The 18,843-nt window shown below is 45.4% G+C and overlaps 1 protein-coding gene and 1 pseudogene across 1 annotated transcript; one reads left to right on the top strand and one right to left on the bottom strand.

The window, feature by feature from the left end:
* Nucleotides 1–1,582: 1,582 nt before the first annotated feature.
* LOC136467657 (putative U-box domain-containing protein 42) lies at nucleotides 1,583–7,132 on the bottom strand. Its single transcript, XM_066466423.1, is given in 7 exon segments — nucleotides 1,583–3,416; nucleotides 3,705–3,879; nucleotides 3,881–4,015; nucleotides 4,137–5,132; nucleotides 5,489–5,595; nucleotides 5,732–5,867; nucleotides 6,913–7,132. Coding segments are annotated over 6 exon segments (3,057 nt in total). The 5' UTR covers nucleotides 5,757–5,867; nucleotides 6,913–7,132; the 3' UTR covers nucleotides 1,583–1,797.
* A 2,072-nt stretch (nucleotides 7,133–9,204) lies between these two features.
* Nucleotides 9,205–17,489, top strand: LOC136467656 (amino acid transporter AVT6A-like; annotated as a pseudogene).
* The last annotated feature ends 1,354 nt before the right edge of the window (nucleotides 17,490–18,843 follow it).

Below are 18,843 nucleotides of genomic sequence, written 5' to 3'. Positions count from 1 at the left end.
TGTCAATTGCAGGGTCAAATTGACTGACACGTCTCGGGAGGATTGCGCAGGATCAACCACCCTTGTGCTGAAGCTAGGCGGATCTGCTCCATCGAGCGGATCCTTCTGGCTTGCTACGTGTGTCCTCGGCACGGAGACGAAAATTCTGTGTCGACACCATGCCTATGTATCTGCACGTATCTCCTACAATACAACTAAAAAAACAAAGTGTGGATACCGTTTTGGTGCGACAATTGCCTTTGTTCGTCCGTCTGCCATCCCATGCGATCGATCCCACCTCCCACGCTATCTAACGGGCGAGCGAGAAAAGGAAAGACGCGATAGAAAAAGAAACTGTCATCCCTGCGATCCCCGCCTGCTTTAAAAGACCATCTATAAAGCAGACAGGGATCGCAGGCGTCTTTCCTTTTCTCGTTCGTCCGTTGGACAACGTGGAAGGTGGGATGGCATACGGACGAACCAAGGTAATTGTCGCATCAAAACGATGTTTATATTTTGTTCTTTTTAGTTGTAGAAGAGGAGAAGTAAAAAGCGGTTGAGAGATTTTGTGACGTTTTCATCCCTACTCGCACGTGCCTCCTCCTTCCCGGGCGAGTGCCCGGGTCTTTCCCCTAGCGCTGTTTCGTTGTTCACGTGACGGTGAAGAGGGCGCCGTCGCGCCAAGGATGGCGACCATGAGTAGGTTGGATTCTTGCACCAAGGAATGCTCGACTCCGGTGGTGGGATCGGTGGTGTATGACGCGCTGCACGCTAGCGTGGTTCCGGACGTCGAGCAGTGCGCCGGCAAGCTGCGGGAAAAGCTCTCGTACCATGCAGCAAGGGCGCGGGGAACAAGAACAGGGCAGCGAGGCCTCCGCCTCGCGGAAGAGGCCAGAGATGGCAAAATTCGTCCGAACAGCGCGACGGCAAGGTGCAGGGCCAAGCCAAGTTCTCCTTGTGCTGCTTCGTGTACATTGCTTCCCAGGGTAAAAGCTTTACAGGCTTCAGTCAGTTGTGGGGTTAGCGCTTGCATTTCGAGTTGGCAAGAAGGAACACATGAGAATCAACAAGAATAAATGCGATCTTCCCAAGGATAAATCTTTTGACCGCTGAAGCAGCAAAGTTCTGTCTTCACTCACTGTCATCTTCTCAGCTTCAAGAAACCTTCACTAATTGGATCGAGCGGAGCCGCAGGGCCATGGTGGCAACGGCTGTGATGGAGTGCGAGGAGGCCCCAAGGCTCAGAACAGAGGCGCGAGGAGGAAGAACTGTGTTGTCGTCAGCAACACATAAAGAGAATTGCTTAATACATAGAGAGGCTGTTGGAGTGTTCTAGTTTCTTTTAAAGTTATCTATTTTGGAGATCCTCTAAATCTTAGTTTTTAGAGATCCATTTTACAGAGAGTCTTGGAGATGCTCTAATACCATAAATCTTTGTAATTCTCTACGATTTTGGTCAATCTTGAGATTTTCTGACTCTCAAGAAAATTAAAATGACATAATTTAGAATGAAAGAGAATAATATTTAACTGGGAGAAAATCAAAAGGGAGTCTTTCACAGGGAGATAATCTACGTACTTTGATCTTAAATCAACAAACAGGGTTGAGAACTTAACCTTTTAAAGGTAAGCAACATAGGAGTTGCGCTACTAGTTGACAATATCCATTCATCTGTTACAACATTCAGGTTGTGAAAATCATAGTGCTGTACAAAAATGAAACTAGCAAGCCAGGTCGCCCGATTCTGTAAGTTTGTTCACACAAGCAAGTAAAAAAGTAGCATATGCACAGACTTTGATACTGTGTACATTCCAACGACTAGAACTCCATGGATACGTAGGTTGCAGAGTAATCAGGCATCTTGTGTAGTCGCCGGAGGACGCTCTCGGCTGCCTGCTTAGTGCTCTCATCCCCCCTGTGGAAGGCGCTCACCAGCGCCGTGGGCAGCATACGATCGCCTGTCACCTCCCTCACGCATTGGTCGTCGCCGTGCTCCAGGAGCTTCTCCACCACGCAGAAGCACTTCTGCCACAGCAAGTTTTGCCGGTGCTGCCTCAGCGCAGCAAGCACGTGCCGAGCAGCATCGAGCTCGGCAAGGGCCGCTACACTCTTCTCGACGTCCACCCTCTCGTCGAGGAGAGTGCACAGTGCTCCGAGCGCAGCCTCCACCACCCGGATGTTGTCATTCTCGAGGCAGCCCAGGAGGCCCTCCATAGCGCCGGCCTCGAGGAGGCAGAATGTCGTCGCTGGGGAACAGACTCCCCGGTGCACCGGGCAAATGTTGACCTGGTGGTGTGAGCTCTTCTTGTTGTTGCTGTGCGCCTTTGAGTCCTTCAGGAGCTTCAGTATGGTGTTCTTCTTCGATTGCAGCTCATCGGGCGGGGGCTGGGACAGTTTGATGGATTGGTAGCTGAGGTTCTCAAGCCCCAATGCAGCAAGGCGTTGCACCTCGTCGCTCCCGGCTGCTCCATCGAGCAGCTCAGTGAGCACCGAGGCCAGATCGTGGTCCATGGCCGCCTTCAACACTTCTGGGCTGTACAGAGTCGCAGTGAGCCGCACGAGCGTGCCGATGAGACCCTCCATGTATGGCACCGTGTGCCTGCTTGATCTAGCAGCGCCATTCTGAACCTCTTTTATCGCCGTCAGTATGGCTGGCACGGCGCCATCCTGCACAAGCGCAATGTTGAGCGAGGTGTTCCGATAAGGTAGCTTCGAGAGGAGTGTCGCCAACGCAGCTTGCCGTTCGGTGATGCGCCCGGCAAGGCTGATGCTTTTGACCACCTTGCGTGGCTGTCCTTGTGTCTTGCAGAGCCTCTCTACGATGGTGTGTCCAATGTGTGGGGACAGGGTGATGAGCAGCCTTGTTGCAGCGAGGCTGAGCACCTCCGTTGGGGAGCTCATGAGCTCGATGATAGAATGGCCGCGGTGGTTCTCCCGGATGACCGAGACCACTGTGGCCAGTGGTTTGGCGAGCACGGTGAGCGCTAGCAGGATGCGGATGATGCTGAGGTTGAGGTCGTCCGGCATGAAGCACTTGAGCATGTGCACAAAGTTGTAGATGGAGTACTTTGAAGTGAGGACATGGCCTTCCTTGTTCACTACCGTGGTCTCCGGGTCAATGCCTGACTCAACAATGTTGGCCAGGACAGTGGCAGCGGTGGCCATGGAGTTCACCGGTTCATCATCCATTTTTCTGATGAACAGTTCCTCGATCATGACAGGGACAGCGCCTGCGTTGACAAGCATCTTGCTGTTGGGGCGGTGCAAAGAAAGATGGGCAAGGACATTGAATGCTGCCTTGCAGACCATGGGATTGCAGCCGTGTGCCATCTTGATGAGGATTTCCGAGGTGCTTCTGTTGATGTCAATGGTGAGCTCCTGCTCTTGGACTAGCTCACAGAGGTAGCCGACCATCTCCATCTGCATCTCTTCCGAGCCTGTTTTGTAATCTTCAAGTCAGTTTAAAACACCAATTTACTACAGGAATATGACGCCCTTAGTGAAATCTCTTAGTTCTAGTATGCAAAGCAAGCTTTCAGATGTTTTACTGATGAAGTGCTAATACAAGACTCGACATGTGCAGCTGTATTCTAGTAGCTTAAGTTTACAGAATTGCCATTTGGTTATACAATGTCAGAAACTTGGTGGATTAAACAAAACCAAACTTGTAAAGATAACTACTACCATACTTGCAAAATATGCTTTCCTAATACTCTGCATCTCACCTTCCACTAGATGACTCTGAAGAGGTTCTAAGTAGCCACTTTCAGCCATGTACTTGATGTTCTTTGGACACTTCTCCAGGTTCTTAAGGACTGCTCCAGCTTTCTCAGCAGAAATCGGATCATCTGAACTGTTGATCTTCATTGTAGTGAGGATCAGAATGCTTCCAGGTGTTGATTCCAATATTCTCCAACAGTAACTGTGACTTTGAAAGCTCCAGCAAGAAAGAGATGGCTGCATGCCTTTCATCAGTAGAATTACTTGACAGTAGTTTTGCTGTCCTGGCAATGGCCTTAGTTTTTCCAATGATATCCTGTATGTCATGCAGAAAACTTATATCATAATTGAAGAACAAGGCTAAGATGCTGAGCAATCAGTATAAACTGTTCTAAATTGGAGATGAACTCCTGTAGGCAAGAAAATTTCCTACTCACCTTTCCTTCTTCATCTTCAGCTAACAAGCACAGAAGCTTGAGAGCGTCAAACTGAATCTGTCCATTGTGGTTATCCAACAACCGTGCTAAGAACTTGGTGACCCCGATCTTGTGCATCAGCTCCCTGTTCTTCACCCTCAACTTGGCCAGCAACTTCAGCTCATGTATAGCTTCAAGCACCATTGTGTCTGCAGTTGACAGAGAAAGGGCAGTGCGAGCAATCCTGACACGCATGGCCTCATTCCTCGTTGTCCATTCTTCAATTACACTCTTCAGGGAAGCATTGCTCACCATTGCCTTACTTTGCATTGTCATTTTTGTGACAGGGCAATAGACAGGTTCAGAACTGTCTGAAAACCTCTCAATATACTCCTCTATGGCCCTCCTGTCACATGTCACACCACTATCAATTGTCACAGGATCAGTCATTATCTCATTTGTCAGTGGACAGATGAACGCATCATACAGTGGCTCAATGTATTCTGCAACCTCTGGGAGAGTGTTGAACATCTGGCCACCAAATTCATGTGATTCATGGTACATTCCCTGCAGAAAGTCCACCAGCCTCGGAGTATCATTATCTTGGAGAGACCTTCTCCTAGGCTTGTTGCCCGTTACATTTATGGGTATATCAGCCTCGCAGTAATCCATCATTGACTGTGATTTAATAAGAACATCCATGTAAGAATTACTGCCAAATGCTGAGGCTGGTATCCTGCAAAGATCATCATATATATTCTGCAAGACATTCTCCAGGTCTTGTGCTATGCTTTGTATCTCATCAGCCGTGTATGTTCTGCCTTTGCACCTAGCAGAAAGATCTTTAGCAAGATTGACACTGGCAGAAAGAGATTCTATCATCTGTGTCACATTAGTCTGGGTCCTTCGAGCTGTTTGTCGCTCCATTGTTGCCATGACTGATTCCATGGTGTTCCCTTGGCTGACATTGGTGGTAGCTACTGACAACATGACTGCATCCACACCGAAGCAGCAAAACTTGAAAGAGAGAAATGTAAATGTTTTTCAAACAAGCAGTGCCAGTGAAATCAAATCATCATAAGAGAGCTGAAAAAATAATCATAAGGATATGGAGTAGAAGATAAGCTTTAAAATAGCTGTGCAAACCTATGCAGATAACAGCATTATCATACTTGTGCCTATTTGTACCAAAATTATTAAACTAGGAACCATGAAAATAAAATAACCATTAAGCTGAAGCAAAAATAGAAGTCTTTCTTCTTGAACAAAGTTTACCGCCTTATATTTCTCAGAAGAACTTGCTGCAGTGTTCTTCTACAAAGCCTAACCCTCTAAATAAAGCAATAAAGATAATTATAAAACAAAAAAGGTACCTGTATGGTTCTAGCGAAGACCTCAAAGATCTGAACTCTACAGAGGTACCACGTCAGAAGAGTTATAGGAGGAGTATTGCTCCAGCAAATAACCTGGCCTTGGTTCCCTGCGTGCATAAGCACATTCTCTGATAGATGAATGCAAATAGCGCAGACCAAGCAAGATAAGTTCAATATATAGTCTCTTCTATTTGGGTATTCGTAAAACCCTTCCAACTTGCAACTAATTATCACCAAATAGACCTGATGTGTTGACTTTCTGTTCCATCAGACTGCTATCCACATCAGCAGGAGAAGCATGACATGTAAGTCGCAGTCTTGATGACAGACTGGCATCCTTCCAGAAAACTTAGCTTAATAAGCCTTTAGGAACTTCAGACTATAAAATAAGAAAAATACAAATCAGTTGCAGGAAAAAAGTTAGGCTATGGGCAGATTGGTAAGCTGCCCCAAAAAACACAATGATGCTGATATCAAGGAAGTTGCCGAAAGCTTTATGGTTCAATAGATAAAAAGAGGATGGGGAAGAGGCATGATGTCACTTCTTAGGTCATGATCGAAATTCCTAGAGGGAGCAAACTACTTTGAACACCTGCTGGGTACTGAAATGCATGCATGCTTCAGAAACAGTAACCATAAGTAGCTAAGCATAGATAGCTCACCATAAATTTGCTAGTTTTTAAGTGTGTTAATCTACTCCAATTTTAGCAGAAGGATTGTATGGTTCAGCAACCTTTAATGTCTAGAGCATTTCTTAAATTTTACCTTGGCCTGAGACCTTGTAGCTCAACACAGGCTCAACCGCACAAGCTACTTCATTGCATAGGTTTGTCAAACAAAGGGACAACAGGGGAAGGTATTTCTGAATATTATTTTGAGGAAATGGTTTGCACCAAATGATGATGGCTAGTGACTGTCCAGGTTTTATAAATATTCCCAAAGAGTGGTTATGATTGGATAGCACAAGCAAGACTATGAGCATCAAAATCATAAAATAGAGTAAGACAAGGGAACCAAGACATCTTGTATGTTGATTGTTGAACAACCCTATGACTAGGACGAGTATGGTATGACAAAAAGTCTGATGCTTCAAGTTTGGCATATCAGCGGAGCACTGACCGTTTGTACACATCTAATGATCTAATCCGGTCCAAATTCAAGTCATGGACTAAACCTTGGGTCAAAGTTTCGCTCAACCAAAAGAAATTGAGCCAGTGACGTGCTGCTATGTGAGACAACTACCACTCTACCAGGCACCAAAAATACGTGGAGCAGTGATGATGTCCTTCGACGGTCGCCGCTGCTGTGACCCGTCACCGTGTGCGGGTCCTGCGACAGCGGCGGCAACGGAGAGGTCGCACCGAGAGGCGCTGAGAGTGTTCTAGGGCGAGTGGAGACTGGAAAGTAAATTCAAGGAGGGGTACCGGCGTCTGGCGAGGGAGGCGCACCCGGACATCGCCGGCGGCGGCGGCGAGTTCATGCTGCTCCCTTCTCTGCCCAGGCGAATGGGGACGGATTCCGCGATCCATCCGTTGGCACCCGTGGACCGTGAGATCCGACCTGAACGGACCAGATTGAGCAATGCGTTAAATGCGGGAGACTGGAGGCGATAAGTTGTCAACGCTCTCCATTTGGATGGATCGTGCGGATGCAAATTTGAGTACCGTCAGTCCAAAACATTAAAGTAATAATGGGTAGCCTAAAGAAGCTCGGATGAAGTATAGGTCAAACAAGATTGAATTACGAGACCAGGTGATCTAGCTAAAGAAAGTGTTCGGCTGAACTGGATTATGTACTGTTTATACTGAAAATACTGTTCATGCTGAAATGTTGTGAGAGAAAAATACTGCTCCCGTTGAAGAAAAAAAAACAGAACAAGCCGGCTAACCAGCCAGCCGAACAGGCTCAAAATATAAGCTGCCATATTATAGCTTCCACTGACATGAATAAAGTTAGAACTAGTAGATGAAATTCTTGTCTCTTGCTTGATGTCATGGATGATGGAAGCCACCAAAGAGCGATCTTTTCTATTTGATTAGAGCTTATGGATCACTGAGAGATAATCAGAGGCAATTATCACATTATTATATGGGATATTTGAGACAAAACAGACACCATGCCTGAGAGCAATTGCCTCTACAAGTTCTAGATCATTGGTCCTATACTCCTATTGCATCCCGAAGCATATGGTCTCCGCAAACCAATTCTCGATTTCTCATACTCTGATTATGCAAATAAAGCAGCATCAACATTCACCTTCACCCATCCTTTCGGCGGTGGAGCCTATTGTTTAGATTTAGCGGGGTCACAACTTTTGGAAGCCATACGTTTGTGAAGATGCAACATCCTTCTAGCAGTGGAGCTCATTGTTTAGATCTAGCAGGGTCACACCTTTTGGAAGCAATAGTTTTTGTAAAGATGCAGTAGGACTATCTCAGTGTATACTTGTATTTTCTTTGCAGTAAAGTGAAGATGCACCTAGAAATCACCATTTCTAACATTATTTCTAGCCTCCCAAATATGCCATAAGTGATCGTTACGATCGTGGCTTCTTTCTGAGTGAGGACTTTGCCAAATAATCAAATAGCCATTTCTTGGGAGATGAGTAGTTCTTTCTGGCGCCTTGTTAAGCCATTCTTTCTCCGGTTCTCTCCAAATTTTAGCAACACATTGGCAAGCAAGGCAACCATGTTCTTGAGTTTTTTCCTCTGCCGCAATAAAAATAAGTGTTAGGGGGCTAGGACACGTCCTATTTTCAATTGTTGGTCGGTTGGTAAGCAATTGTGTGCAAGCCTTTATAAAAAAAGTTCATCTTCGGTGGAGCTTTGATCATCCACAATCGCTTCCACTATTTTGTTGTGCATATTTAGTTTGGTGTTGTATCTTTCCCATTAGCACTTTCAGTCAAGTAAAAGGACTCTGTTCTGGCCATAACGACTTGAGGAAATTATTTCCTTGGCTAAAAAAATGGTGCTTGGTTTCTTGGCCCTTTTTTCTCAAACTTGCTTATTTGGCCTTAAAATAAATTTTCTCTGGTTTTTTGGCCCTTTCTGTTAGTTTGATGGGGCTAACGGTGGTAAGTTATACGCGAAATGACTCTTTTACCTTTGGCTTGAAAAAATATTATTAAAAAAATAAAAAATAATGATTCCATGCTTGAAAAAATAGTGTACTTTATTTTGGGAAATTATTGATAGAGGTAGCCAGAAAGACCCGTGAACTGTAGCATTCGGTGCGAGGGGTAAAAGAGTCATTTGCGTACAGCTTAACACCGTTAGCCCATCAAACTAACGGAAGGGCCAAAAAAACCAAAGGAAATTCATTTTAGGGCCAAATAAGTAAGTTTGAGAAAAAAGAGCCAAGGACCTAGGCAGCACTTTTGTAGGGTCAAGAAAATAATTTCCTCTAACAACTTTACCGTGAAGTAAAAAAAAAGGGTGACTTTACCGTGTAGATTTCTGATTTTGTATGGGCCCAAGATACAAAATCCTGAGTTTCATTCAAACTTAGAGGGCGCTACAAAACACGGCCACTTGTAGCCCATTAGAGGCTCAGCCTGGTAGAGGCACTACTCGCAGCAGCCCATCAGCCCACTGCTAGTCTGCGGCGGCCGAAGGCATCAACGCGCGCGTGGGGGGGATGAAGGCAATGGCAATCCTGCCACGCTGCCATGGGCGCCATGCTGGTGCTCGGGTGGCAGGCTCCAGCTGGGATGCATGGCCATGCTTTCAATATTGCTAAATGGGGAGGCACTCTAATTACAAGACGCCTCGTCTCCTCCGATCAAAAGCTTGTCCACACTCCACTATCCCCAATTCTTCCTCGCTGCATGCGCTCCATCAAAAGTCATAACGGAGGAGCTCTCCAATCCATACATGCGTGAAGACACTCGCATTTCTGTGCAACGAGGGACCGGCGGCAACTGGAAGCTGGAATTCCATCCGCGGAGGCCTCACCGTCCTAGCAACGAGCCGGGCTTCAGCGGCGCCTTGGCGAGGATGGTGATGCCGATCTCGAGCGACGGTGACCACCACCACGCCGCGGTGGGCGGCGAGGGCAGCGCAGAGCCCCTGCTCCTGGAGAAGCATCAGCGCGGCGGCGGGGCGGATGATGCCGGCGACGACTTCCACGGCGCGTCCTTCTCCGGCGCGGTGTTCAACCTCTCCACCACCATCGTCGGCGCGGGCATCATGGCGCTCCCGGCCACCATGAAGGTGCTCGGCCTCGTCCCGGGCCTCGTCCTGATCGTGCTCTCCGTGCTGCTCACGGACGCCTCCATCGAGCTCCTCGTCAGGTTCAACCGTGCCGCGGGCGTCAGGACCTACGCCAAGACCATGGGTGACGCCTTCGGGGTGCTCGGCAGGGGGTTGCTCCTGTTAGAATTGATCTCATCCGTCTTGACCCAACAGTCGAGACGGACCCCTTGACCGTGTCCTGATCGGGGACGTTCAGCCATCTAGTGGCTAGTGGCCTCCCGTCGCACAGTGCCTATAAAGAGGAGGTGGGGTAAACGGCTCGGGATACGAGGTTCACCGCCGCCACAGCCCCACTGTCCTAACCCTAATCCGATCCAAAGGGTGGCACTGCCAGCGGCGGGAAGCGCCACTGCCTCCACCACCACCGGTCTCCACAGCTACACCAAACGTCGCTGCCCGTGCACAGATCTTCACCGATGAACCAGCGAAGGCAGGAAGCTCCTCCGATGGTCAGATGCTCCTACATCTCCCTCTCTCTCTCTGTCTCCTACTCCCGAAGCAAACTCTAGGTCTATTTGATTCAATTGGAAAAAAAACTCACCCACTGGATCCACTACTAGATGATCCAAACTCCCTAACAATGGTACCAGAGCAAGGTTTAGTATGTGGATCTGGATCGGGGAAAGAAAAGCAAATCGAACCCTAACCCTAGATCGGGTACGGGAAAAGTGGGGATGAGATTGAAACACGGTTTCAACAAAGAACAGACTCTAACCCTAGCTGGGTGAAGATGGAAGGGGCTCGGCTTCAAGACCGCTTGATCCGAACCCTAAACCCGCGACCAGATCTCGGGGCAAAGAAAAGAAGAAAGAAAAGAAAGAGAAATGAACTTCGGTTCAGAGAAAATATAACCCTAACCCTAAAGAAATTGGACGGTCCGGGGAAGTCTTACCAGGGCTTCCCCGCTGCCGTCACTACCGCCTCACACGGGATGGAGCACCCGCCACCGACTTGCTGACGTGCGGGAAGAGAATCAAAAGAATAGAAAAGAAAAGAACGGCTTAAATCCTTTCGGATCTGAGCATACAGACTAGGGTTTTCACTAACCCTAACCCTAACTGGGTGAAGATGGAAACAGAGGGCTCGGATTCAAGAAAACGATGAGATCCGAACCCTAACCCGCTACAGACTCGAGGAAGAAGAAGAAAAGGGTGAATCCCTAACCCGAAACCCTAACCCTAACTCGATCCCCATCCCAATCGGTCAAAACCGAGAAGAGCAAGCAAGATCTAAACAAGCAGAAACGGGGAAAGGGAAAAGCAAGGCCGGTGGCTTACCTCACCGCTACCATCTCCGCCGTCGTGCGGGAAAGACTGGACCGCGCCGGTGTTCGTCGCCGAGATGCATCCGCGCGGGTACGGGTACAGGGTGCCGACACGGAGCCGCTTGACAACGACGCGCTCTCCGACGGGGAGCGTGCTCGCTGGCAAGAGGGCCCACGGTGGCGCCGTCTTCGTCTTCTCCTCTGGCGTGGCTCGCTGTCGCTCGTGTGCGGCGCGCTGCTGAGAGAGAGAGATACGCGCGAGAGAGAAGGGGAGAAAGAAATGAGGCTAGGGTTCAGAGGGAGGTCGGCCGTGGCGGGGTTTTGATCAGGCGAAACGGCTGGACGGTCGTCGGATTTGATCCGACGGCGTGGAATCACCGGGCCACTCAGTGGCCTAGGCGGGCGAGTGCGCCACGGCGCTTTGCTGGCCCAGGCCCACGTTGCGGCCTGGGTGGCTGCGTGCGCGCGCGTGCCGAGTTAGGTCGGGCCGTTTTGCCGATTGGGCCACAACGCAGTAAAGAATTAAGCCATTTTTTTCTAATTTCCAGTAAAATGCAATTTCCTAGAAAATGATAAATGGCTCAAAGAAAATTGGAAAAAGGGAATTTTCCTGTGGGTAAAATTCAACAATCATGTTCATAGTTCCTGCTGCAAAGATTGTTTTATACTCCGATTAAATTTTGGATTATTTTAATTAGAGGAATAGTCGGATAATAGTTAAGATAAATTATAATATTGTTATTTTCTGACCAACGTTGATGATAACAATATTATAAGTTTATTTATGAATTTAAGCTTAAAGTTAAATTATGGTATTGTTATTTTCTGACCAACGTTGATGATAACAATATTATAATTCTATGAGTTTTATGTTTAAAGTTTAAATCTCTGATGAATTTTACATCAAAGTGACCAATTTTTCAGAGAATAGATAAAGATCAGGGAATGCTCTTAAACTAGAGAAAGTATTTTCATGTTTCCGCTGCAATGAAGTTGATAGTCTTCTAATTAAATTCAAACCAACGGGAGAATTTAATTTTGAGGAGCAGTTCTATGTTTTCAAGATTATTGAATTTCTATACGTTAATTCCATTTCTGCCCAATGGTGATGTGGAATTAATGTAGAAGAATGATGTTTTATTCTATTTCTGCCCAACGGTGATATAGAATAGAACATAAAGATTTCAAAGTTTAATGAGCATTATTGTTGAATATTTTTTTAGACAAAAGATCTCTATGCTTTCAGTCTTGAAAGCAGTAAAAGAAATGAGCTGGGTACTTGTGACTCAGATGATGAAATGCCTAAGGGCAAGTTATGTATGAAAGAATGTCATTGCTTAAGGGACTGTGTTCTCTTTCAAGAATGGCTTCAAAAGAAAAGAATTCTAGGATATTGATCCAAAAAAAGAGATAGATCAATGAGAGTCTTCATTGAGAAATATCTTTTATGTACTCTCTGTGAAGAAGAATTTATTTTCAATTTCACTTATGAGAGTTGTAAAAGTCATATATATGTTTAATTTGACCAACATTGGATTACACATGTGTGTTAAAGAATATTCGGATTTATTTCTGAATTTGATGATTGAACACGAGCCAATCCTGGCAATTATGTCTATTCAAGGGAATTATCTCGCATGGCGGGAAAAAGTTTGTGATAGTACCCGTATGGCGGGAAAAGTTTGAGAAAATACCCGCATGGCGGGGTAAAGTTGACATAGTACATATGTTAACCAATCCTGCATGGCGGGAGAGTTTGGCATAGTACTTATCCCGCATGGTGGGAGGAGGATGTGATGATTCATGTGCTCTAAAGAAATATCCCGCACATGGAGAGAAGTTTGGGATAGCTCTTATGCTATCCTAGTATTTACCGTACACTCTGACTGTGTCATGGTCATAAGTACTCAATGAGTTTGAGAACAAAAGAAAGTTGCATGTGAACCAAAAGATAAGAATGATATGCAAGTGTGACTTACAGAAGTATTGATAATAATAGACTATGTTGAGTTTTGAAGTGTAATGAGGAAAATGTACTCCCATACGAATTTTGTTTGTATGATGTAATCATGTGGATGAAGTAAGTAATCAAAGTTTCCTCATTCACAAGAGTTCTGAATGTTTCGAAATTATGGTAGAAAAGTTCATACCATATTTCGAGGGGGAGAAATGTAAGATTAATTAAGAAAGATAGTTCTCTATACTTCAGATAATGCAATGCATACTTTGCATTGAGGGTAAAAGTGATCTATAAAAGATGAATGTGATCGTTGAGGGAGTAAGACGGTCATAATAACGATACCCCTAAAGTAAAGAAATAGCTAAATTTCTGGACCTTTTACAGTTTCGATAGGAAGATAGCATAGTCGACTAGTATTCATACTGGATGAGTTCAGAGTTATCAAGACGGTGCTAAACGCGCCATATGAGTTTTTAGCAGATTAAACCCAAAATTAGAAATTTGTAGATACACCATCTTTATAGAAGATGGAGTAATCTAGGGGAGCATGGTATGTACATACCTAAGGCTTGAATAGAAGTGGGATTACATATCCACTATAGTGTTTTAGAGCAACAAATTGCTTAATACATATTGATGTTGTATGACATATACAACACCTGTTGTTAGCTCTTAAAGAAGATGAATAAGCAAATAAGGATCTTGTAATACAGGAGGCTATAGAACAATTGCCTTTTGGCAATGAAGAGTAACGATAGCCCCATATGAAAGAAGTGCCACGAGGCCCCAGAAGGTCTCAAAGAATAAGAAAAATAGATATTTCTGGTGACTAAGGATTCAATGTTAAGAAAGAAATTCAAATGGAGGGTAATTCCACCTCATTTGAAAAAGCCATGAGTGGCGTTCACTCGTCTAATTGGCAGGAAGCAAAGGAAGATGAAATGAAATCGATAAATACCAACGATGTTTGGGACTTAGAAGAAATTCCTAATGGAGCCAAAACAGTAGGCTGTAATGGGTCTACAAGAAAAGGTGACTCCAAAGGGAATATAGAAAGATATCCAAAGGGTATATTGACAGCTATAAAGGACCACTTATGGCGAAATGATTTACACAAAGAGAAGGAATAGATTATAATGAGCATGCAAAGATTCTTTTAGAATCATAATGGTGTTGGTGGCACATTACGATTTACAGTAACATCAGAAGGATGTAAAGACACATTTCTCAACGGGGATCTGTATGGAAAAGTTTACATGACATAACTCAAAAGGTTTTGTCGTGGAAGGAAAAGAACGTAAAGGGATGTTACATAAAGAAATCCATTTATGGATTAAAGCAAGCTTCAAGACAGTGGTTCTTGAAGTTTGACAGTACAATAAGAAAGTTTGGGTTTTAAAGAGAATGTAGAGGACAATTGTATTTATGCAAAGTTGAAACATGGGAAATTTATTTTCCTAATCCTGCATGTGGGTAGCACCTTACTCGCTAGTAGTGGTGTTAATCTACTGTTGGAGAAGAAGCAGTTCTTGTCCTCAAGTTTCAATGAGAATGGTCTTGGTAAAGCATCATTCGTTCCAGGAATTGGAACTTACCGAGATAAAAGGAAAAGGGGTATTAGAACTATCTCAAGTGTATACTTAGAGAAGATTCTAAAGAAATAAAGTATATATGTGAATAAACCTACGCCTGTTCCTATAGTCAAGGGTAATAGTTTTCGGAACTTTCAGTGTTCCAAGAATAAATGTGAGATCGATCAAATGGACGTCCTATATGCTTCAGCTGTTGGAAGCTTACTGAATGCTTATAAGCAAGAACTTACCCTGACACAGTTTATGTATCCGGGATGTTTTTGGCAGAAGTCCAGTCCAGATATAGATCATTGGAATGGAGTTGAGAATGTTTTGCAATTGTGCAAAGATTTATAGGCCTCATGGTGAGTAAGAAAGAATAAGTACTCTCAAATAGTTGTGGGTACAAAAGTTAAATTTTAGCGAGATGTTTAGTGAAACCCACATAGTAGCTAACACTCGTAGTTGGAGTTTTATTGTGGAAAAGCTCCAAAGAAACAGTTGTGGTGTCATCAAAGATGCATACCCATGGTATAGCTTGTTATGAGGCTTAAGGACAGACAAAATGGTTAAAAGAACTTACACCCGGAATTGATAATGGTATACAACAGCAATAACCATTTAAGAAGTTCGCTCCTATAACAACGGGTCAAGTGTGCTGCCAAACACATTGACGTTAAAGTTATACGTTGTGAAGGAGAAAGTCCGAAATCATACTGAAAGTATTGAACATAAAAGTAACAAGCAAGTGCTTGCGGATCCGCGTACAAAAGGCTTACCACCCAGTGTGTTTGGAGAACACACAATCGACATGGGATACGCCTATGATTTTCGGACAATAAAGGGCCCAAAGTTAAAGAATCTGTTTCAGAACAGAGATGTGCATTGTAGCTGTTAAGTCTATCGGCGATTGACCGTGACGATGAAGCATGCTCTATGCACTAATCTATGATGGAACAAATAAAAGTGAAAGGGATTAAAGTCAAAGTTCAAAGTTAAAGTATGAGTTGAGATCAAGAGAGAGAATGTTAGAATTAATCTCATCCGTCTTGACCCAACGGTCGAGACGGACCCCTTGATCGCGTCCTGATCGGGGACGTCCAGCCATCTAGTGGCTAGTGGGCCCCCGTCGCATAGTGCCTATAAAGAGGAGGTGGGGTAAACGGCTCGGGATACGAGGTTCACCGCCGCCACAGCCCCACTGTCCTAACCCTAATCTGATCCAGAGGGTGGCACTGCCAGCGGCGGGAAGCGCCACTGCCTCCACCACCGCCGGTCTCCACAGCTACACCAAACGTCGCTGCCCGTGCGCAGATCTTCACCGACGAACCAGCGAAGACAGGAAGCTCTTCCGACGGTCAGATGCTCCTACATCTCCCTCTCTCTCTCTGTCTCCTACTCCCGAAGCAAACTCTAAGTCTATTTGATTCAATTGGAAAAAAAAAAACTCACCCACTGGATCCACTACTAGATGATCCAAACTCCCTAACAGCTCCAGTTGTGCGTCATCGTCAACAACCTCGGCATCTTGGTCGTCTACATGATCATCATTGGTATGGCGGCGGCGTCGTCGATGTTTGTGAATTGTGATTACTGCTTTCATCAAGAATTCTTTTTATGAATCTATTAAGGACGACAACTCTGATCTTGTCTGCACAATGCAAGGTGACGTGCTCTCTGGGACCTCCTCCAGCGGCGTGCACCATCACGGTGTGTTTGAAGGATGGTTCGGCGCAAACCGGTGGAACGGACGCTTCGCGATCCTCACCATCGCAACTCTCGGTGTGTTCACTCCGCTGGCATGTGTGAAGCATGTCGGTAAGCAACTGTCACGTCTGAACATTTTTGTTGTTTGTCTTTGTCAGTCACTAGGTCTGACCATATAGCTTGTTTCTTTTCCTTCCTTCCTTCGTGATCCATTTCAGACTCACTGAGATACACGTCTGCTCTATCGGTCGCTCTGGCCGTTGTGTTCGTCGTGATCACTGCCGGGATCGCTATGTTCAAGCTGGCGAGAGGGCAGATTCTGATGCCTCGGCTGTTCCCAGACGTCCATGACTGGCCATCCGTCTGGAGGCTCTTCACAGCGGCTCCAGTTCTTGTCACCGCTTACATTTGCCACTACAATGGTATATATGATCAACATCTACTGTAATAAACATGTGCTGCTTAATTAACTCGAGTATGCATTATTGCTCAGATTTGGTTTGTTTGTTGGTACATATATATCTAAGGACAGCTTACTAAGTACTGACTAACAACTTTGCAGTTCTCCCAATTTGCAAGGAACTCAAGGATTCTGAGCAGATCAGGTCTATAGTGCGCACGTCGTTGTTGCTGTGCTCGGCCGTGTACCTCACCACCAGCTTGTTCGGCTTCCTCCTCTTTGGCGATTCGACGCTGGACGATGTCCTCGCCAACTTCGACTCCAACCTCGGCATCCCCTACAGCTCACTCTTCAACGACGCCGTCAGGGTCAGCTACGTGCTCCACCTCATGCTCGTCTTCCCCATCGTGTTCCAAGCGCTACGGCTCAACATGGACGGGCTCCTCTTCCCCTCGGCGCGACCGCTGTCCTATGACAACCGAAGGTTTGGCGGGTTGACGGCGGCGCTCCTTGCGGTGATATTCCTCGCCGCAAACTTCATCCCAAATATCTGGGACGCCTTCCAGTTCACCGGAGCCACGGCTTCCGTCTGCGTTGCCTACATTTTCCCTGCTGCGATCACGCTAAGGTGACTCTGATATATAGCACAAACACAAAATTCTCCATGCATCATGGCTTTGGATGTTTTTGTTGTTAGCTACTCTCTTCTCATGTTGTTTGTCCTGGTTTACCAGGGATCGTCATGGCATAGCAAAGAAGAGAGACAAGTTCCTGGCATTGTTCATGATTGTTCTTGCTGTGGTGGCAAACGCTGTGGCAGTGTACAGCGACGCTTGCTCATGATCTTAAATGGCAATGGCAGCCAGGGCTACGTGAAGCGCACGCGTATCTAAAAATTAGTCAGCGCTGATAGTACCGTAGCTGTGTATAGGGCGTCTGATTCCCCCATGGTCGTAAAGTGGGATCCATAATTGATGTGTTATCACATGATTCTCTCTCTCTCCGTTCTAAATTCTAAGACGTTTTAGTTTTTTTTAATATATAGTAGATTTTACTATACACTAAAATATATAATATATCTAGATACATAATAAAAACAATATATCTATAGTGTCAGCGACCCTGTTAGCATGGGTGACATAACAGTCGCACATGGCTAAGGACTCGCCTGCCGCGACCTTGAACGCCACCGCCGCTAGCATGCAAGTCAGCTCTTTTCTTATTCACGTGCGCGGCACAAATAGCATTCAGAAGCCATGGTGGGCGCCATACCTGATGGCCGACGAGCACCCCGACCATCCCCAGGCAGACTATTTGCCTGACTACGAACTGCTATGCAGCGGCGTGTAGCAGCCTTAATATGGTCTCGTTGGCTCATGTCCTGATGCTACATTGTAATGTATTTTTTTGCATATGTTGATCAAACTGAAATGGGTGTAACGCATGTGGTTCAGATTATTTTACATGCTGTTAATCAATTCGAACTGGCATCTAATCGTCTTCTAATAGTGAGGAAATGGGTGACGGCGGACATGTGCTTGAACCATGGGTTTTATATCGTTATTTACTTGTTATGTGATTGTTTTATTTGTGTCATGGGATGACATGAACGGCCAATTTGTCTCATCTTCTGAAACTTGGTTTATGTTGGCAGTCGTGTTAGAATGTTATTGGTCCTTGTTACCTTGAAAGATCACGTACTAGATGGTTTAGTCAAATTGTCTCATCCAAATTAACATTGGTCTTTGTGCTAGCGTGCCCCCTTTGCTCTTAAATACAAAAAGTGTAGTTTCTTTATTCATTTACATCAGCTCTCATAAGAGCAGGTACAGTGATGGGTGAATCGACCGCCACTGAGCTACATGCATGCGGTGGAGGACAGAGAATGCAAAGCTTGGCATTGTGTCCGTCGACCGGCTGACCACGACAATCGATGCTCCTCTTCTACTTTTGAATATCACGGAGACAAGGCATGACACTGACATGTGGTCCTACATAAATAAAAACAGTACATATGGTGTATAGGAAGAGACTAATTGTGTATTATGCTATAAAATTGTCTATTGATCACTTGGCTTGGCTTATAGCAGTTTTATTGGGCTTGCTCTAAGTGATGTTCGTTTCGCTTGCCCTCATTGTCATGGAGAATATAGTACTAGATTTTTTTTAAAAAAATGCATTCACACACATAATGGGG

This window comes from Miscanthus floridulus, chromosome 7 (assembly GCF_019320115.1).
Source record: "Miscanthus floridulus cultivar M001 chromosome 7, ASM1932011v1, whole genome shotgun sequence".
NCBI classification, from domain to species: domain Eukaryota; kingdom Viridiplantae; phylum Streptophyta; class Magnoliopsida; order Poales; family Poaceae; genus Miscanthus; species Miscanthus floridulus.
This window is presented reverse-complemented; position numbering and strand designations above follow the sequence as displayed.